The 21,999-nt window shown below is 38.1% G+C and overlaps 4 protein-coding genes across 4 annotated transcripts; 1 reads left to right on the top strand and 3 right to left on the bottom strand.

Annotated features, from left to right (window-relative positions):
- Positions 1–3,799: 3,799 nt before the first annotated feature.
- LOC137730215 (protein FAR1-RELATED SEQUENCE 7-like) lies at positions 3,800–6,213 on the bottom strand. The gene is made up of 3 exons (XM_068469283.1): positions 6,104–6,213; positions 4,767–5,305; positions 3,800–4,594 (listed from the first exon to the last, which is right to left on the bottom strand). The coding sequence occupies exons 2-3, from the start codon at positions 5,280–5,282 to the stop codon at positions 4,400–4,402; spliced, it is 711 nt and encodes a 236-aa protein (XP_068325384.1). The 5' UTR covers positions 5,283–5,305; positions 6,104–6,213; the 3' UTR covers positions 3,800–4,399.
- Positions 6,214–6,331: 118 nt separating this feature from the next.
- On the top strand, positions 6,332–9,294 carry LOC137730216 (DNA-directed RNA polymerase I subunit rpa43-like). Its single transcript, XM_068469284.1, has 6 exons — positions 6,332–6,556; positions 7,269–7,420; positions 7,599–7,708; positions 7,805–7,890; positions 8,543–8,647; positions 8,763–9,294. The coding sequence occupies exons 1-6, from the start codon at positions 6,447–6,449 to the stop codon at positions 8,890–8,892; spliced, it is 693 nt and encodes a 230-aa protein (XP_068325385.1). The 5' UTR covers positions 6,332–6,446; the 3' UTR covers positions 8,893–9,294.
- Positions 9,295–16,853: 7,559 nt separating this feature from the next.
- Positions 16,854–18,770, bottom strand: LOC137730343 (putative pentatricopeptide repeat-containing protein At5g59200, chloroplastic). Its single transcript, XM_068469407.1, has one exon. It carries the CDS (start codon positions 18,759–18,761, stop codon positions 16,869–16,871), a length of 1,893 nt encoding a protein of 630 aa, XP_068325508.1. The 5' UTR covers positions 18,762–18,770; the 3' UTR covers positions 16,854–16,868.
- A 1,169-nt stretch (positions 18,771–19,939) lies between these two features.
- Positions 19,940–21,294, bottom strand: LOC137727471 (uncharacterized). Its single transcript, XM_068466326.1, has 5 exons — positions 21,278–21,294; positions 20,970–21,138; positions 20,705–20,803; positions 20,444–20,595; positions 19,940–20,327 (listed from the first exon to the last, which is right to left on the bottom strand). Exons 1-5 carry the CDS (start codon positions 21,292–21,294, stop codon positions 19,940–19,942), a joined length of 825 nt encoding a protein of 274 aa, XP_068322427.1.
- Between the last annotated feature and the right edge of the window lie 705 nt (positions 21,295–21,999).

Below are 21,999 nucleotides of genomic sequence, written 5' to 3'. Positions count from 1 at the left end.
GTATACTTTATGAAAAATCTTTTGTAATTATTGAGGTTGCTAAGCATAATTGAAATTTATTGGAGTGAAGAAGGAAGGTTTAGGGAGACTAGTTTTGGGGAATAGGGTGCGGGTTGCAGAGGGAAGAAGGAAATGAGGGGGTTGGGGGGAGGTAGAAGATGGTTGGCTTTTTTTTTTTTTTTTTTTTTTTTTTAATTTTTTAATATTGAAGTAGGCCCATTTTGACATGTGGCGCTTAATTATTGTCCATGTGAGCGCTACGTCATCAGTTAACAGAAGTTCTAACAGAAAACTTAACGGATGTATGAAACTGTCCTAAAATTAAAACTTGAGGTATGACTCTGGGATGAAAAAAAACTTCATGTACCAAATGTTGAAAACCACGAAACAAAACTTCATGTTATTAAACTGAGATTAACCCTTTTTATTTTTTTTTTGGTCAAACTAAATTACTTTCATTAAATAATAAAGAAAGTACAAGGAAAAAGGGGGCCCAAAGGGCATCTCATTGGCTAAATACAAGCCAACAACAAAAAAGAAAATACAGTAGATATGCCAAAAAGTGGCCAGCTGAACAACAACAAAAAAACCATAAGACTGGAATGGAACCAGCAGCCACCAGATGCGCCTCCATCGCAAGGCCACCACCACCACCAAGAGAACGAACCAACGAAACAAATGGATCAACGGAAAATGGGGGTGAGTAAGCCACCCGCGCAGTAAGCGCTCTTATAATCCTACCAGATAGTGCTAAAAGCACTTTGATAGCCACCCAACACCCGAGAAGAAGCACACGGGCTGAGTAGCAGAGGCCAGTGGTTAAGGACGCATGACAAAAAGTAGCATCGGAGTAGGAGAAGGTCATGAATGTCCAAATCTGAGACCAGCTCATGAGAATTGAGACAAAGTTCATAGAACAAAGCTCAAGGGAAGCCAAAACAAAGACCAAAAGAGAAAAAGTTCATAAATTAAAAAACTTTTGATTGGAAGGAAGGAAGGAAGAAAGGGGGAAGGATGAAGGAAAGTAAGGGAAAAAGAAGATGCAGAGAGTGGAGGTGGATGGGAAAGGGGGAAGAAGAGCTAGAAAAAGTTGGGAAGGATGGAGGAAAGAAGGGGAAGAGGGAAGATGCAGAGGGTGGAGAAGGAAGAAAAAAGAAGGGGAGTCGGGCTACTGCCGACCCCATGCGGGAGCAAGGAGCGGCAGCTAGGAGAGTTTCTTTTAGCTTGAAGGCAGAGGGGAGGAAAGAGGAGATAAACCGCGTTTTTGTTGTTAAGTTGTTAATGTTCACTTTTTGGCTCCATTGACTAATTGAATATCAAATATGTGTTGTACACTGTTATATAAATTTGCATACCCCATGCCTAGGGATGTCAATTTAACCCGTCAAACCCGATCCCCGTAGGTAATCGATCCAAATGGTCCAGTTTCGGGGACTAATTTTTGGGTTTTTTACGGTTATGAATAACCGTTGGGTAAATTTTTCGGTTTCGGGTTCGGTTACTGTTATTGGTGTATCCGCCCCAAACTCATACCCGAAACCGAACCGTTTTCATTTTTTAACAAAAAAATATAATATGGAGAAACGAATTATCATTAATTATGCGTTATTAAATGTGTTATCAATAATTATACATTATTAAATATGAAAATTTGTGCTAGTAATTATATGCATTATATAATTAAAAATATAAATAGTCCATAGTTAATAGTTAATAGCCAAAATTTAATACACATGCATGCATCATAAAGAGTGCATTAGCATTCAATATTCACAACTAAATGGAGCAGCATTTATTTGAAAACCAAAACCCTCAATCACTGGGTTCGTCTTTTTTATCCAACATTTCTCGTTACGTGTAATCCACAAGGATGAGAAAATTCAGTAGGTGATGAATCATACATATACCAGATAACGGTAAGACAGGTAAAAGAACCCAACCAACCTAACCCAAGTCATCATAACGCAACTTACAAACACTAAGGACATCAACCATTAAAAATATAAATATCATAATGGGGAAAATCGTTACCCGATAGTAAATCCGTTATCCGACAGGTTTGGTTATGGAGAAAACCCGTTCGAGGATTCTTCAGTTTCGGGTTTGGGTATAGAGATGGCACATCCAAAACTGATCCGTCCTGTTGCCATCCCTACCCATGCCTCCTCTATTCTAGATCAACTAATTACTACGTTATTTCTACTGGTAATCATAATCTCACTTTGGCGTTCAAAAAAAAAAATCTCACTTTACTTTATTCCCTTTTACTTAAGGAAAAATAACAAGAAGTATTGATAATTACCAGATATAGAATCTATCTATATTATGACGACAGGTCTTTAAATCATTAGATTGTACAGTACCACCACATGGCACTGATAGCTGGTAGTGTTGGAGTTTTTGAGTGAAATTTTCCTTGTAACTCATTTGTCCCACATTGGTCAAGTTAAAACATTTTTCACACTATGTCATTCTTACCAAGAAACTGGATAAATAGACTCGGAAAGGAAATTTGGGCTTAAACCTTGGATGTGGGCTTTGGGGTGTGATAATTATATATGCGCACACATAATGAACATTTTTTGTTTGTTTGTTTGTTTTTTTTTTTTTTTTTTTTGTTTGAACAAATGATATTATTTATACTAAGGAGATGAGGAAGTGAGCTAATCATCACAATGGGCTAGCAATAATGTGGTTAAATTTGCTTTTGGCGAGCATCGAACCTAAGACCTCTCACTTGCAGGTGAAAATGAATACCACAAGACCGTATTACTAAGTTGTGGAGCCAAAAATAATCCCAAAAACCATAGAGCTAACATGTGGATTATTTTCCAAGAAAGGCAAGGCTGCCCCTATTAAATGAGCAGGGAGCAGCCTCATTTACTACACGCAGCTGAAGTAGAGCAGACAGAAATCAATGAGTGTTTAATGCACCCCCGCCCGTAAGAAAAGTTAAAGGTATTTATGATAGAATAATCCCTTATATATGGCAGCCCGCTACATTGGACATTACGAGGAAAGGTTACAAAATTAAGGGGAGTTCCGTGGTTGCAGGAAAGCTTTCGACAAACACGCTAGTTATGATTCCTCCTCGTGGAAGTCCCGCAGAATTCACAGTAGTTACCGGTTCCGGTACTAGTGATGGTTGTGCTAGGTATCTCTTGAAAACAGACAATACATGTTAGAGATGCAGTTGTGCTCACTTTGAGATCATTTCTCAGAATTGCTAACGACAGGAAGGGGCTCATGGCATTGGCAAAGGAAAGTTGAGCTCTTAAAGTTGAGATCATTTCTCAGAATTGTTGCTGCGGGGTTGGTATGAAAGATTATGTTTCATAGAATAATAAAAAATTGTGTTGCAAAAGATTAATACTACTTACATTGAAAACTTGGGTAAATTGTTATATAAAAAGATTTGACATTCCACACAGGTACTTACACACAAAAGATTAAAACTTCGTGCGATTTACATGCAGAAATGATAAAGTCTGTCAAACTAGTTACCTCCTTGAATGTGATTCCTCAACATTATGAGCAAGCATAATTAATAATAGCTAATACAGGACATTGGTATATTAAGCAAGCTTGAGAGGTAAGTAAATGAACAACAATGTTGCATTGAAGAATACAATGTGGAGGAGGGGAGGAAAAGAGCGCGAAATAGAAAGAGAGAGAATCTTAATAGGACAAGCCAAGAAATTGACCCATTCGTGCCCCACAGGGGAATTCTAGTAACTTTACTGTGCAGGATGAAAAATAGAAGAGACAAAGAACAGCAAAACAAGGAAAAAAGGAATTCTAGTAACTTTACTGTGCAGGATGTATATTTTTTTTGTATAATTTCGATGTCCTGTTGGGAAAATCAATTACTAGCGAACTTTATAAAACACAAGAAAGAAAGATTTCTACGCACAATGTCAAACTGTGATTAACATGCAAGTAGAAATGGCTGCGTCCAAGGGAATGAACCAAGTATTTTCCTTCGAGTTATTCAACACTTTCAGGCTCCGACTATGCAAGGCCTAATACGCCCCAGCCATTCTACCAATTCCAATGCTGACAACGACTTCTGCGCCTGTGTAAAAGAGAATGGCATCTCCGTGTACCAGGAACCCCGTCCCTGCATAACTGTATTTCGCTTTCATACCTTCGAGTTACTGAAGAACAGCCACCACCACAACACACTAATGCAGGAGATCATCCCACATTACTGGAGAGAACTTTCTGTTTAACCAATGAAAAATGTACAGAAAATGACACAGAACCTAGCAATTAGCAATTAGCAATAAGGCTCGCTGTCTCTTCCTTCATCTACCAGACTGTCTAAAAGGCGTACCAAATTCCGGCTTTTTGATTGGCACAATAGGAGATATAAATTTTACTGTTATAACTAAGAATGTTATAAATTCTCTCGATCCTTGTCTTCAATCTGTTTTACATTCTTAACTATGTCTTGAACACTTATAGTAAGGCGGTCTGCGTGTTGGTCTACCTCTTTCAGGACCATTTCAAGTGTTTTTCTGCACTCTGCTAACTGTTGGTTCGCTCGATAAAGCTCTGCAGATAGCTCACGAATTTTCTTATCTTTCTCATCCTGCACATACATGATAATGTTATTTCATAAATGTATAATATTGCAGATCTCAGAAATTCGAAATCAATCAAAGGTCTATTTGTGAGACACTTCCATTTCACAAGCTTCCCAGGAAAATATGATTCCATTCATGTATTAAAGAACTCACACTGTGTTTATTAAAGCAACTGACCTGTGATGGAGCCGGAATGGTGACTCTCTTGCCTCTAGAAATCCACATAGGATGACAATGTTTTGTTTCAAGCTTTGTAACAACCCACTTCCCGGACTTCTCTTTCCTCACCATAATCATTGCCTTGCAGCCCTCCCTAGTTTCCTCCCTCGGCCTCCTTACTTCGCCCCTTTTTGATTGCTTATTGTCACGAAAACCTTCTTTGTTACAAAGAAACTTACGACTGTTAATGGATCCATCACGATTTGAACGATGGAAATTACCAACACGGATTCTAAAACCCACACGCGTGGCATATGCATCATAGTATTCCTTGACAGCCTCTTCAGAGTCAAACTCCATACCAACATAAGGTTCTAGAATACCATCTACTTCATTTTCTTTCAAATCTGTCCCATTGTTTGAGTCTAGCATTTCTCCACTTTCAGTGTTCAGAATATCCCTTTCAACTGGACTCTCCACGACCATCCTGTTCAAATCCGCTTCAGACTCCATTGGAGTAGGATCTGCAGCCATTCTGTAATTCTCACTTCCATAAGCTGTGAAGTTCACAACATTGTACAAATATAAACGACATTTACAGAATCAATGCAAGTAAATGGATGTGATGCACGTTCGTAATGCAAAATCAAAGCAAACGATAGGGAAATCGAATGGAAAATTCCAAAAATCAAATAGGAAAACGAGAATTGAACACAAAAACAAATTAATCATCTTCACAAGTATCCATTTATAGGGAATATGTGTTCCTCATGCATTGCTTTTCTCCCAAAAAATTCATGCACGCGAGTGTCTGTTTTTGCTAGTCATATGATAGGCAATAAGTCCAGTGATTTGGATGTATGAAACTGAAAACGAACGTGTTGGGGCCATTTGTATGCAGATAAGCTATCCACACCAAAAAAAGTAAATTTCGTTTCAAATACGCGATTTTCATGAATTTCAATTTGCACAAATCAGACTTCTGCCAAGAATAAAACTTTAACATCCAATGACTCGAAGCCAACAAATTTAGGAGGAAGAAAAAGGGTCCAAAATACTAACCCGCCAAAATTAACAGCATCATATATAAGCAATCAAAGCCCGGATAAATAAAAAAAAAAAAAAACTGCAGGAATTTGACTAATTTTCCCAATAAATATTCCAGTAGATGCTAACACTGCAACACAGGCTTAATTTAATCCAATTTTGCTGCATAACCCTAGCCCACACATAATCAAAAGGAAGGGCCTTTAATCCCAATTATCATTTGTAATTAAAAAATTACCATTTTTAATTGAAAAATTAGTATATTTAGTTCAATAAGCTCATTGCTCAAAACCCAGATAGAAACTTACTTGCTTCCTTCCGCCAGTGAATGCATTCACGCTCGTTTCTGACCTTTTGCCTCCAACTCTGGGAGAAGAAATTTGAGAACGCCCAGTTTCTCTTGATCTACATACAAATTTCAACGGCTCTGATGTAATGTGCGGTGGGACCCACTTGACACTTATTAGTTATAGACCCGGTTTGAAGACTAGGGCCCAACTTTGGCGCAGCCCAAATAAAGTTTGAAACCTTGGAGAATGGTGGATAAACCCATCGAACGTTCCAACGCGAGCTGGAGAGTCTGTGGCGATCTGCTAGGGTTTTAGGCTTTCCGCCATAGTTGCAAAAACCCCGGTTTGGTTTGGGGACGCAATGGAGGGGCTGAGCGTTTCGGATGCCAATTTGGTTGTGTATTTGCATCCGTCGACGGGCAACAATGTTCACAAAGCAATCCTGCGCGAGCTCAGCTCGATGCTTTTGAGGTACTTTCTCAGGAACCCTTTCTTTGATGTTTCTAATTTTTTTATGTTTTTGAGGATTTGTAAGCTTGACGCTGTTTTTATGATTGGTTTCAATGTTGCCCGCGTAAGGATTGCTCGTAAAGGTTTTTGTTTTTTCTGTTGGCTGAGTCAACTGAGTTGAATTTCGGGAAAAAGCATGAACATTTCGGAGACTATGTTTTGAAACACCGGGTTACTTGTTCGGTGTTTTGAAGAGAGATGTTTGCTACCCGTTTTGTTGTAACTTCTGAATGTTCCCACAATGTATGCCTCTGTTTGGACTCTGCCTTGCAACAAACGTGAGCTTTTTGGAGACCATGTTTGTAAAATACCGATTATGTAGTCAGAATTTCGAACAGAAACAGACGATTTTTCCCCATTTAATTGTAATTTCTGAATGTTCCTGCAATGCCTTGCAACAAATAAGTAATTTGCTTAAGAAAGACTGCAAATGAGAGCTGATTTGTCAGAGTTAAGGAATGATATCTTCATGCAGTGTGTTCGGATTTGTTTTTACTGTCTCCAAATTCATCAGTTGGCTACTCTGTGTTGTTCAAGTGCTGAGGGCGTTTGTAGCCCTCGTTGGAATAATATTCCGTTTTTTCACGCGTTTGTGTAATATGAGAATCAAAGTTAAGAGTATTTGTGATGTAGTATTCGGTATTTAATTTTCTGTCTCTGGTTTCTCATGCAGGTACAATGATACATTTGAGGGTATTGTATTGGCTTATGAATTCAACATTTTAGATAAGGACGCAAAGATTCTTCCCGGAGTTCATCCTTATTTTACTGTCAGACTAAAAGCAAAGTTATTACTGTATTCTCCAAAGCCCAATATGCTTGTAGGTAGTATTCTTGTTCTGTGTTAACTAATGAAGTAACATACATACAAATTTGATACCTCGCGAGAATACTATGCTCAAAGTTTGATTTATTTTGTTATAAAAAATGCATCCTGTTATCAAATGATACACTTCTTTAATGGTGATCCTGCTGCTTGTTATGTGATGTTCTGCCACTGCAGAAGGAAAGGTTGTGAAAGTCACACAAGAATCAATTCATGTCATTATCCTTGGCTTCTTGTCTGCTGTCATAATAGACAGAGATATTCGCGAGGAATTTCAATATAAATCTGTAAGTGCTTTCTTCATCACTGTGTTTCAGCGTTCATATCCTTAATATTTCCCATTATTAATTCATCCTTTTTCGGGTGCACCATTGTTCTTATAGAAACATGGCAAGCAATTATTTGTTAGCAGATCTCACAGGCGGCATGTAATAAAAGTTGGAACGATGATACGACTATTAGTCAAAAGGTGACCTTTGATTATAATTACCTTCTTGTGATTTGAAAGAAAACTGAAATTTGGTAGCAGCAATGCTGAAGAGACTGCATTTTTAGACCACATGAGTAATCAAAGTCATGTAGCACTGGCAGGTGATCAGTCAACTACCAACTGGTCATAATGGTTGATGTCCTAAGTTAACCCCACCTGCCACAGAATGTGGTCTGAAAAAATGGCCACTCTAGCATTGCTCTTAGTGGTATAGTCCTTGCGGTTTTTCTTTTCTTTATTTAACTGAGGAATGGTGTTCTCATTCACTTAGTGGAATAGTGTGGATTACGGTTTTAAAGCCAAGTTGTATCACATTCTAGTGTACTCCAAAAAGTCACAACTCACAATCATTTTCAAGATTTGTGAATTAGATGCTTGAGTCACGAAATAGTGATGAGAGAGAGAGGTAGGATGCTTGCTTAGGTGTTCATATTGTGTGGATTCTGCGTATCTTGTAAACTAAAAAGCGTCTGGTTGACTATTCTTTCGTGCACTATATATGTGGTTAGGTACTCATTTGCTCACATTGTAGATTCTCAACTAAGTGATAGATTTGATTGTTATTGTACTTCGTCTTTTCAAAAAAATGTGTTATTATACTTGTGTACTTTCATAACATTGATGTTTGCAGTGTGGATGAGGAAACACTGTACATTTATGGTTCCTTGCTTCCAGCTCACACAGGAAACATTATCTGGTTGGATAAACAAATGGAAGATACTTCGCTAACAGATGGGTACTTCTCTGACCTTGGAACTTAACTTGAAACAGTCTGCATTTAAAAGTATATAATCCATTTTGAGAAAGGAAAAAAGTAGATTCTGCATTGTAATTGTTGAAAGAATTTGCAGGAGTGCGAAGCGGAGGAAAGGAAACGATGGAGAATCAGTTATGCAAGAGCCTAGTAGAACCAGTGCCGAAACTGTTTCAGTCAATAATGACCATCATGTCAAGAAGTCAAAGAAACACAAAACACAATGAGAGTCATGAAGACTGCTGTCCAGTCTTTACATGATATTCGTTTTCAGGTGATTATTTTATTACCAATAGAATCATGTTATGTTTCTGAACTCGACAAGGGCATGAGAGCAGATTAGTTGATCTAGAATAGAGGAGGCAGGGGGGCATGCAAAATTACTCCAATTATTAATGAAGAAAGAGGTTCATCTCTCGTTCTCAACTTATTGGGAGCTTTTTATTAGGTTTATCTGAAAATCTTATGTCTGCTTGCCGGGATATTACCACAAACACTGGTACAAGATTCTTGGAGGACACAAAACATCTTGGTATTTTGGTTTCAGAACTTTGAAAGTCGTGCTGTATAATGTTTTTGTGGGTGATGGTAAATTATCAATCTCTGAGGTTATGTATTGTCTTCTTCTACTTGTGTTATGTTTGTCATTCTTCATGAAATCGCTTTCTAGTTAAAGTTTTCGATTAGACATGCAACAAGCTTAGTTCATCATTTGCCCGGTGAGTCCTATGAGACTATTTTCAAGCACGACGAATAGCTCGTCGAGTTGTTCAAGCTCTTGATTCATTTATTTTCTCACTTTATGAACTAAAGTGAGCTTCAACATTGAAGGGTAGGTTCTTGTTTCGTGCATGGGTGTCTGTCAGTAGATTTGTTGAAGTACAAAACGAGAAACATCAAAGTGAATCTCTTTCAAATCGGAAGCCTATAAACTAATATGAAAGCCATACAACGTTTACAGCCCAAATCAAACCATCAACCTCACCGTGTCCGCCATAACCGTGTAAAAACTCCTGTCTCCGAACAGATCTCCACCATTAAGCATCTCCTACTGATTTCCACCTCCTCGATCCGACTAGCCCTGGTCACCCTCCCCACAACCGGAGCTTGACCAACCCTCACGACATCTTCCTCTTCCTCCACTGTGAGAAGAACACCGTCAATCTATGCCTCCACATTGGTGGCAACACTCAACTTCGGCTTGTATTCCTTTGTCAAGACTGCTAGCGACACCGATGGTTACGATGACGGCGGCGGTTCATTGGACCATGATGGCCAGTAGGTTCTTAAAGTCATGTCCAATGACGAAAGGATAGATTTGAATGATTGTAAAATATGTTCGCTAACTGGGCTAGAGTCTCTAAACGTAGAGTAAAGTAAAGGTCCCAATTTTGAACGACCAGTTTATCAATTCTGTCGGAGCTTACAAACCTACGTGGCTCTTCAAATTTAGCAAAAACTAAGTTTTATGGACTCTATTGCGGACTACGTGGTACTATTGTACTATACTATAATTTCTTCTCTCTGAGTGCATTAATGTATGTCATCGCATTGCTGCGCAGAAACAACATGACACTTACATATCCCAACTTTTTTTTTAGATAAAATGAAATTTTATTAACAACGATCAATAACTTACATTGAATAGGCATGTCAAACGTGATCCTAAGACCATCTCCAATCCTTGGGTTAAATTTAGGTTTTAACTAGAAATCATTTTTCTCCTCCAACCTTTCTGAGTTAAAGTTTTAGTTTGAAATTATTAAAGAATAAATTTATGATAATTTTTTCTTAAAGTAATTTTTTTAGAAAAAAAAATGATTTAGACTATCCTAATTCAATTTTATGGACATTTTAACCTAAAAATATTTAGATTTCGATAAATATTAAAAAAATCACTAAACCGACACCATGAAACTCGTGGAATACTATGAAAGAATATGAATCACAAGAAAGTTTTTTTTTTTAATTATTTTAGCCGTTGTATTTAAATTTGGACCATTAGATCTTTTTTTTTTTTTTTAACCTTTTAATTTGATAATATTAGATCTTAACCGTTGAATTTAATAAATTTATAAAGATAAAACTAAGAAATATACACTTACATGGTCCCAGGGAGAATTATGGGCTCAATTTGCCCCATAAATGAGTTTTGGATTAAAACTCATATTTGGCCCAAGAGTTTGAGAAAATTGAGGTAAGTTTAGAACCTAAAATTTGAGTTTTACTCCAAAGATTGGAGTAGGTCTAGGAGCAAACCTTACTAAGGAAGAATTCAAATGGGACACGCAACACACCACAATTTTATAATTTTTAAAAGAAATCTTTTTATTAAAGGAAGGGGGGAGTGTTCGAAAATATTATAATAATTAAGAAAGAGTGAGTCTGAAACTCAGAACGTATAGGTAGAAACCTAACACCCTATTCATTAGAATATTAATCACATGCAAAGAATTACAGTACAATTCCTTAACCATGAATGACTTGCGTTCAACTTCACTGAAATTAAACCTTGCAAGCCGGATAACCACTGTAAAGGCCCCAAAAGGAAGGTCCGCACCACCCTCGAATGATCCTAAAAGTGTTAGCAAAAACACCCATGCATAAGTCACCTCCGATACATGATTTTTTTTTAGCTTCCTGCTAATAGTCTACTCTCAAGAGTAACCACAAAAAACACAAGAATCTCATGGACAGAGGGAACGACCGTGACCATGAAAGCTATCTTCATTAGAACGAAAAATCAACCACAACCGACACACGAAGATACTTGGAAGATAAGCAAAGAGGAGAAGAGAAGGAAAGATATTAAGAAAGATCCAGTACTAGAATTATGCTTATAGGACATCATTTTTTGCACACCATTTGCAATTGGTGGCCATAGATATAAAGCACTCACTTTTAGCATTTTTTAGTGTCTTTACAATAGGATGTCACTGATATGGGTGACTTTCAACATTGGGACACCAATGATTGGTGTCTGTTAAATAGTTTTATTTCTTAAAATTACTTTTCGTCTACTTGTTTATTGTATTATTGATTTTGTAGGCACCGATTGAAGTGGTGCTAGTTAATTTTTTTTGTTTTCAAAGTCGGCATATATATATATATATATATATATATATATATATATTACATTTTTTTTCTTTTTTTTTTGGTTTTGAACGCTGCAATATATATTGCAACGGGAGAAGGCTTGTCCTGAGAAGAGAACCTACGAATGCAAGTGAAATACAAAAGTGAGACAAAGGACAAAACCCATAGAAGGACAAAGCCTTGGACCCTAATCGCGTCTCTCGGCCATTATTGCATCAGTGATGAAGTCGGGCAGTTCCGCAAACCAATCGCACTCGCAGGATGCGGACATGGTGTAGCGGCCAAGGGAAGGTGAGCGGCCTCATTTAGTTGGCAACGGGCGTGGTCAGTGGAAGCTCCACTCCCAGTGGAAGGCTGGTTATCTGCTTCTTAAACCTTGCCCTTTCAATTTCTCAATAGATTAAGCTCCTCGGTTCGCCATTTATTTTCAGTTGGGTTTCGTACAATCAATTTGGGGCTACAAGACATTGAATTGATTTTGGGGAGTAAAAACAAGTAATTTTGTGTTTCTTATAATTAATATTCAAAATTTTTTAGATCAAACTTTTCACTTTGTTTATTAAGTATTCGATTCTTGGGAGTTTTTAGAAGTTGGGTTTGAAGTGCTTCTTTTTTCTGTTCAAGTTGGATCAAACTAGAAACCATACAAGGTTTAAGCTTATAATTGTTCTTGCAGATACAAGCTAGGTGTTCGTTTCTTGTTATATAAATATGTAAATTCCTTTACTGTCTCCACGAAAGCACGAGTTAGGCAAATCGCAGCTACGTTTTGGAATTTCATAATTTAGGTGTTTTTTTTTTTCTTTCTTGTTTTTTGAATGACTAAGAATGTCGCAAGAAGGTAGGTGGAATTTGAAATTTTAGGTGTTCTTGGACCTTTTTTTTTTCAAACTATTATCCTTTAAACTTGTAGAAACTGAAAGAAAAGGGATATAAGTAGAAATATCCCTGTAAAGTTCCACTCTTGGTTAAGCTTATGCTATAAGGATATCGCATTTTGTTCTTATGTTCTGTAAACACAATAAGGGACTTGGGTAGAGAAAGTCTGGCTTATATTAACAAGGCTATGAACGAATTTGCATATGATATTTTGTGTGTTTTTAAGTTTTGGTATGATTTTTAGCTGATACCTACTACCACTGCATGAAAACTAATAGTTAAGCTAGATTCCATGCTTCGTTATGTGGTCTAAAGCTTCAAAACAATATTATTATTAGTGGACGAGGAAGCGACATGACCTCTGTTGGACAACTCCCTGCTGTTTACCTACGTGCATTCATTTGGTCTCATCAATATATATAAATAGGAGATTTCCCCTCATTACAGCATTTGCACCGCTCTTTAAGAGTGATGGATTAACATTCAATAATCATAGGGGGTTTTCGACACGTCTTTGCTAAAGAGCTCTGTCTTTCTTCATTCAAGTAATATGCTAAACTCGCTCACCTTCTATACATTACATTAGTAGGGTAGGAGTTGATCATTTTGTCGTCAACCGTTTGGGAAGTTTGAGATTGAATTCAAATGGGTAGATATATCTTTCTTGAAGTCGTGCCTCTTAATCAAATGGCGCAAATCAAGATATTTGAGGTTTTGAACAGAACACTTAAACCTCTATAGATAGAGACGAATTTGGAAGGACACACGATTAACATTCCTACAAATACTATACAAATGATGTATACAAAACATACTTATTACCTCTACCTTTTTTATTGAGAAACCAAAGCAGTAAAGATCAATTTTCTGTAAATTCTCTTCTTGGTATGAACTTGAGTGTTTCTTGTTATTTTTTGTGTGTTCGGGATTTGCTTTAAGAGTGTGCAAAAATTGGGCCTCTGGTGAACTATATGAACTTGTTACTATCCCTTGCATCCTGTGTTCTATGAACAAGCCTCATACATACAATGTCACTCATAAAATTGATTAATTTTTTGTTTTGCTATTACAAATGATTTGATTTCCTATTACAAATGATTTGTTTGTACAATACCTACTCTCCCTTGTAGTTGGAAATTGTAAATTTTTGCCTCTTTATTCGTATACTATATTTACTTAATTTGTTTCAGTTACATATTTTACTTGACTTCTTAATCATTAGGCACCTTATTGTTCCAATTCAGGAAACTATTTATTATATTCAATCAGATGGACAAAAGTTGGGCCACTTTGAATCCGTTTACAGAGGATTACATAACAGGGCTAGCAAAATTTATCTCAAACTCATTGCAAGTTTCTTTTCATGATGGAAACATCAAATGTCCATGTGCTAAATGCTTGAATAGGTTATGGTTGAGTAACAATGAAGTCAAAGCGCATCTAATTGTTGAAGGTATGGACCGTTCATACTTGGAAGGCTCATATGTATTGCATGCAAAGACATTTGGTGACCCTCTTCGAGGTAGCCAAGCTGCACAACAAATTGTTGTTGTTAATACTCCTCATTGTGAACTAGGCCCCTTGCTTGAAGATATTTTCTCGGGTCCCAATGTAATGGGTGGCATGCCTATTAATAATCACAGCGGTCATGAAGCTCTAATACCTGCATATGCATGTAAGTTTGAAGCCATGGTGCAAGATGCCAACACAGAATTATATCCGGGTTGTGGTATGAAGAAAATGGATTTCCTAATACGAGTATTTCCAAACAAGTGCTTATATGGGTGTAGCGAAAGTGCAGTGCAAGCTAATCTTTAGCTTTTGAAACATATACTCCCAAATGGTTATTCTTTACAGAAAAAAGTGATTAGTACAAAGGGATTGCTGAAAAATTTCATGTTGCCTCACCAAAAGATCCATGCATGTGAAAATGATTGCATGCTGTATTGGAAACATAACAGTGGTTTAGATGTTTGTCATACATGTGGTGTGTCCAAATATACAACCGAGGTAGATGACACAACGCGAAGCAGTAAAAAAAGAATACCTCATAATGTGCTAACATATTTTCCTATTACACCTCGCTTGCAAAGGCTTTACATGTCTCGACACACCAATGAAGACATGTGTTGCCATGGTCTTTCTCACCCCGAGGATGGCTTTTTAAGACATGCAGCTAATTCCTTTGCATGGAAGCAATTAGATATGAAATTTCCAACATTTGGTGGCGAAATGCGCAATGTACGTCTTGGGTTGGCAAGTGACATATTCAATCCTTTTGGAAAATGCAGAACCGACTATAGCACATGGCCAGTATTGTTGACCATATACAATTTACCACCTTGGTTGTGTATGAAATCACCGTTCATATTGATGGTTTTGTTAATACCGGGAAAAGAATCTCCGGGAAATGATATTGATATGTAACTTGAACCATTAATAGACGAGCTGAAGGTATTGTGGACCTCAGGGGTTCCCACTTATGATACGTTTAGGCAAGAGACCTTCACCTCACAAGCAGTTGTTTTGTGGACTATTAGCGACTTCCCCGCCTATGGGAACTTGTCCCGTTGGAGCACACATGGGAAATTAGCATGTCCTCATTGCAACTACAAGACTGAGTTAACATATCTAAAAAAAGGTAGGAAATATTGTTATATGGGTCACCGTCATTTCTTGCCCATGTCACATGTTTTTCGTCGATAGAGGAAAGCCTTTAATCTTTCTAACGAAAGATAGCAAAACACCTTCCCCCATGACCAGATGGGAATGCCTTTGGCGGTTGTCCATTTTACAGTTCAAATATGGTACAACCCCACGAAAAGAGGTTGGAGATAAAAGACCACCACCTAGACCAATAGTTGGGCCATGGAAGAAACATAGTATTTGTTTTTCAAATTGCCATATTGGGAACATCTTGTCCTTCAACACTGCCTTGATGTCATGTGTATTGAAAAAATGTCACTGAAAGTTTGGTTGCAACTATGCTGGTTATTGTTGGGAAAAGCAAGGATAACTTGATTGCAAGGTTGGACCTAGAATTGATGGGCATGAAACCGGAGTTGCAGAGAAAATTTGTTAATGGAAAGCCAAAGATGCCTCCCAGTGCATAATATACTATGAAACCATTGGAGAAGGAATTGTTTTGCAAGGTTTTAGCCTCAACAAAAGTGTCTTGACAATTACTCGTCAAATATTTCACGACTTGTGCATGTAAAGGAAAAGATTGTAAGGGGACTTAAAAGTCATGATTGGCATGTTTTAATGCAGCAATTCCTTCCAATTGCCAAACGCAAAAGCCTCCCAACTGGGACTGTATGGATATTATTGGAACTAAGTGCATTCTTTAGACATTTGTGTACTAAAAAAGGGTCACTGGAAGGATTTCGCAAACTTACACCCAAAATAGTTATGATCCTATGCCAATTGGAAAGGATATTACCCCCTGCATTCTTTGTCGTCAGTCTTCACCTCACAATACATCTTGTCGAGGAAGCTGCACTTGCAGGTCCGGTACACCACAGATGGATTTGCCCAATTGAGAGGTATTCCTTAACTTTTACTATGTTTCCATGGGTATTACATTTGTGCATCATACAATTTATAATAGCAAAACTAAGTTTGTAGTATTTAAATTAGATACCTGCTAACCTTGAAGAAGTATGTTCAAAAAACAAATCGACCTGAGGGAAGCATAGCCCAAGGATTCCTGAGGAGTGCTTGTCTTTTTGTGCGATGTACTTGGAAGGTGTGGAGACACGTTTGAACCGTCCAAGCCGAAATGCAGATAGAATACGTCCTGACCATGAGGGTGACATTGACATATTTTGTGCCACCGGGCATTCACTTGGTATGCGGGAAGATTATCATCTTGACAACCACGATTGGGAGGTTGCACAATCGTATGTTTTAGCCAATTGTGATAAGTCAATGGCATATAGGAGGTAATTAAACTTAAATGTTATAGACTGCAGTTGAATGGCCCCAAATTCTGAAACTCGACTGTAATATTTAGTGATTTACACAATTCAACTAAACTTCAAGAAAGAGACATTCCGACCTGGGTGCAAACTGCAAACGTGGGAGATTCATAATTGAACTTTCAAACGTTATCGTTGTATTTTCTTGTTATCGGAGATTCAGAGAGTTCATATAATAAAATAAAATAATTGAAAATCAGAGTAAAGAAACAATATATATACTTGCTGTTAGTATGAAGTTTTCTTTTTCACCAATAATCAGCACAAGAACAAACCCCACTCTCAAAATGGTGGAACCTATTGCGATCCCTAACGACAATCTTTCTGTTGGTGATCTTAGCTATCAATTTGATCATTGAGTGGCAGTCACTGCAAACCCTTAAGTTATTTACAATCCTCAAAGTCGTACCTCGTTTTGTAGCAATTAGCCCATAGCATATCGCAAGCCTCTCACTATGTATCGACAGAGCCAATTCCTTTTGCGTATCTTCAATATCATGCAAAACCGCCTCTGTTGCAGGCAAGTATCCTTCTGATTTCAGTTCATGGATTAGCTCCGTTAACTTTTTGTAGATTTCCTCTTTCTTCGGGTGTCTGAGGTCTCCCAAGAGGAACTCATGGATCTCATTGTTTACTTCAATCAAGCTACAACCAGGCTCCTTTGGGGTTCCATTTTCCTTCATCGCTGCTCTCACTTGTGCAGCCTCTGTCCACCTCCCTGATGAAGCATATGCATTTGATAGCAGTACGTAAGTTCCTGAATCTGCGTTACCACAATTCACCAATATTTCGGCTACCCTTTCTCCTAATTCGAGGTTCCCATGGATTTTACAAGCACTTAGCAAAGCCCCCAACATGATATAATCTGGTGCCATTTTCATTCTTGCAATGAAATTGTAAGCTTCTTCAAGCTGACCCGAGCGACCTAGAAGATCAACCAAGCATCCATAGTGTTCTATCCGTGGTTGAATGCCGTGAATACTACTCATGGAATGAAATATCTCAAAACCCAAATCCGACAAACCTCCATGGCTACATGCATTCAATACTTTAACAAAAGTAATGCTATTTGGCCTTGGTCCTTGTTTTATCATTGTCTGGAACATTTGGATAGCCTCAATGCTCTTCCCATGCATAGCAAGCCCCTCAATCATGGAATTATAACTGCTCACATCTCTCTCTTTCATCTTACCAAACACTGCCAGTGCCTCATCAATATCACCACACCTCGAATACATATTAATCAGAGCACCACCTACAATGTAATTAAATTCGATGTCATACTTATCTATGTAAGAGTGAACCCATCTTCCGAGCTCCAATGCTCCCAAATACGAACAAGCAGATAAAACACAAACAACAGTAACTTCATTAGGCCTCACATTATTCCTCTGCATCTTCCTAAACACCTCCAAAGCCCTATTCATCTCCCCATTCCTAACCAACCCATCAATCATCGCAGTCCAACAAACTGTATCCTTACTCCTATCCCAGTTAAAAACCCCAATCGCCTCCTCAATCAACCCATAATCAGAAAAAGAAGTGATCATCACTGTTGACGCAACAACATCCCTATCAGGCATTTCATCGAACACCCTCCGTGCAAACTCAAATTCACCACACTTCCCGTAAAGATCCAGAAGCTTCATCCTCACTGAGCGATTCGATGACAACCCAAGCTTCAAAACCTGCGCATGGACTCCTCTCCCCTCCTCCAACGCCAATGCAAAGCCACAAGCTTTCAACACAGACGTTACAACGTAGTTATCCGGTGAAACAGACTCGTTAACCATTCGACAGTAAACCCAAATCGCATCGAGGTAAAACCCAGTCGACACGAACCCGTCAATGAGAGCAGTGTAGAGGTAGACATTTGGGGTTTGAATTTGCTGGAAAATCTTGGTGGCGTAGTCGATTGACTTGAGGTTGGAGCAGAGGCGAAGAAGCTCGAAGACGACGAATGGGTCTTGGCCTTGGAAATTTCTTATGATTTTTCCGTGGATTGGCGGAACCTGATGAATTTGTTTGCATTTTTGTATTAGAGAGATTGTTTCTCTCCGGTTTTGGGAATCCCTGGGTTTTGGATTTGAATTTCGCGGGAATGCCGAGTTCAATGTAACCGTTGCCGTTGAGCAACTCATATTTTTGGCGGTTCATTCACCAAGTAACCAAACGCGGAGGAGGTCCAACGCACTACTTTTTTCATGTTGTCGAGGCACTTTTCAGTTTCTTACAGATATGATCAGGCCATTGAGTATCATAATATAAATTATTAGAGAAAAAAAATTTCAAGTATACAACTACTTGTATTATAATATTTAGTGTAATGAACCATCTTTCCCGCACACTAAAAAAATTTCTCCATGTTGTTAATATGTTAAATACTATAGGGGAGTATCTGATATTTTTCTTATTTGTAAGTTATTATGTCAGATCAGGCGTGCTTCACATGACCTTAGATTCGAATTTGATGGATGACGAATTTAATGCTAAATTATTATGTCAGGTTATGGTGTGCTTTTTCTGAAAATGCCTTCATTAAAAACATGTTTTAAATTCATGTTAGAACTCAAAAGGTTTTTATTTCTTTAGAAAACGCTTCTATAGCCCCCAAAACATTCTTAACTATTTAACCAGACGCTTTCATGAATGCTTTTAGTTGTAACATTTCCAAATCCGTCCAAAACACAATTAGACCTAAGTTATATTATAACATATGAATTGGTTGTACATGCAATGCAATAGAATTTCGTAGTCCACAACAACTTCTCAGTAAGAGTTGACAATAAGCACACCCCTATCCCCAGCCTAATTTATTAACCAATAAATTCTCATCAACTCTGAAAGAATTAGAAGTACCCAGCCCATATCAAAACTAAGAACATGCCCAAATACATAAGAAGGTGAAACCTATTTGTCTATCTTTGCTTTGAGTAAAGCTACATGTTTAACATTTGGTAACCGCTTCTGAGTAATGTGATTAGTAAATATGATCAAGTAATTTTAGTTCTTAATATTTGGGATACGTGTAGATAATAATGAAATGTGTCGCGTATATTTTAGTAAGCAAATGCTAAGCAAAGAACACAAAAATGCAGTCCACTTCCATTAGAAGCTATCAATCCTGATAACTAAGTCACCAATCTAATTCTGCAACAATACTACAAATGAGATTAGTACGAGAAAGAATTCCTGGAATACATGAACTCCTGCAACCGCGGTGTAAAAGCGAATTAAAGTCCTAGCTATGCACACAAGATGTTCATATGCCACCGCAGAAAATCTGAGCAACGAGCATATATGCATTGAAATTGCAGGTTCAGGAAAACCAATTCCCGGTAGGGTTGCTCAGCCAGATGATCAACGGGAACTGAGAAAACGCGATACCTAGCAACATATAATGATGCATGTTTGCATCATAACTGTTGATCTCAGCATACAAAGTTATCTTAATTGTCTTTGCCAAGAAGATGCCTGAGCACATGGATGTCCATATGATTATCAAGTAGTACGCATAGCTTAGCGTGATTCGCCCTAGAACCGCCACACACAACCCTGTGAAAGTGTACCCAGTATATGCTATCATGTCTAGCAAAGGTGCCTCTCCACCCCCAAGTGAAGACAACGATGCCTTGAGCAACATCACTTGGAGTAGCCAACCCACCATTCCCTTCACAAACTGCCAATTTATAGCCTCTGGGCTGAATCTGGCATGGGATAAGAACAGGAAATGTCGAAGCATATATCATCATGACATTTATTGGGAAAATTAAAACTACTTACGCTGCTTAAATATCGGGTTTTGAGGATGCTATAGACTTACTTCCCAGAAAGACCTAGTGAGATCCCAGCGAGAACCAAGTACGTTGCAAATGTCATGAATGGAATGTACAAGTCTGGGGCATGTATGTCAGTAATTGGAGGGTTATACGAAAGCCTGCCTCCAACTGGCTCTGTCATCCTCGTCCAGTGCCCCTAAACACAATGAGATATAGAAAATTAAGAAAATTAGAAGTTTTAACAGATTTGTTTATGAGTAGCTAATAGGGGTCATTGGCACCCTTAAGTTCAAATTTCTACATACCCTGTGCAGAAATGGAAACAGAATTATCTTCAGTTTGTTTCGGACGTAGTGGGAGTTCACTTGGAAGTAGTATTGAGGATCTGAGAAGTACTTGCTTATCTGCACATTTTGGACAAAACAGTAAAGAAGCAAAATAACATTCACAGAAAAAAATCATCATGTCATTTGTCACAGAACATTCATTTTGTATGTGTATCGCACGCACGACTTCAACGCCATCAGCTGTCGTAATGCGCATTACCCAAAATTTAGCAGAGATTCTTACATTGCTTTGAACATACTGAGAACTTGAACCACAAATTTTCTTTCCATACGCACCCAATCCGCCTCGAATGAGTCCTGACCCTGCTCCACAAAATCCATTCCCAAATTGAATTGGCGGATTAAGCCCTGGCCTGGAAACTCCATACTGGAACCCCAGATTCTCATCCATGCTGCAGTTTCATGGGTAAAGTTTTACAGCTCAGAAACATGTTAGACAAGCAAATCTCAATGAACCAATAGAAAACTCCAATTGAGGTAACGAAAGATTTACAGTTTATGTGAGAGTTTATGAAAATGACAGATCAAAACCTTATGGAAGCCGGCATTTCGGTTTCTTGTAACTTGAGCAACAATCAAAACCCCTTCAACTAGCAGAAGAGAAAATTCTCATTAAATCTCTCAGTAATGCTCTTGAACCAAACTAGAAAGTTTATAGAGAAGACAATGTGATAGTTACATATGTTCTTTTTGACAAAAGCGATATTCTAAACTACTCTGATAGAACTTGATGCAAGAGCGTGAGCAAACTGCCATGGCCGACGGGCCTCTTCGAGCTACATATGTAATTCTTAGAAAACAATGACTTAGGTTTTCTTTCTGGTTACCTGCCGACTGGTCTCATGCAGTCATGGATGATGCAAGAGGGTGACAGTTGCTTCAGCGGAAAGAAATCTTTTAAAATTGAAAGTAATAAAATCTTATTTACGATCAACAATGTCATAAGAAATATTTAATCCTCAAGATTTATTCTAAGTTCCTGACAATGGTTTACGTATCCGACAAACATTGTTTTAATGGAGAAATCCCAGCAGAGCAAACAACAATTCATGGAACGGATTCAATTCATGGATCACAAATTGGAGAGAGAGAGAGAGAGAGAGAGAGAGAGAGAGAGAGAGAGTACCTGTCACCTGAGCCTAATGAAATAGACAGAGAAACATGGCGGAACAATTTTGTGGTGGCGTTGCATGGAAAACAGGAGAGATCAATGGCTCTACGAGACAGTTAGCGCAGTGTCAGACCACACTTGG

This window comes from Pyrus communis, chromosome 3 (assembly GCF_963583255.1).
Source record: "Pyrus communis chromosome 3, drPyrComm1.1, whole genome shotgun sequence".
Classification (NCBI taxonomy): domain Eukaryota; kingdom Viridiplantae; phylum Streptophyta; class Magnoliopsida; order Rosales; family Rosaceae; genus Pyrus; species Pyrus communis.
Note: the sequence above shows the minus strand (reverse complement) of the source record. Positions and strands in the feature narration are given on the sequence as shown.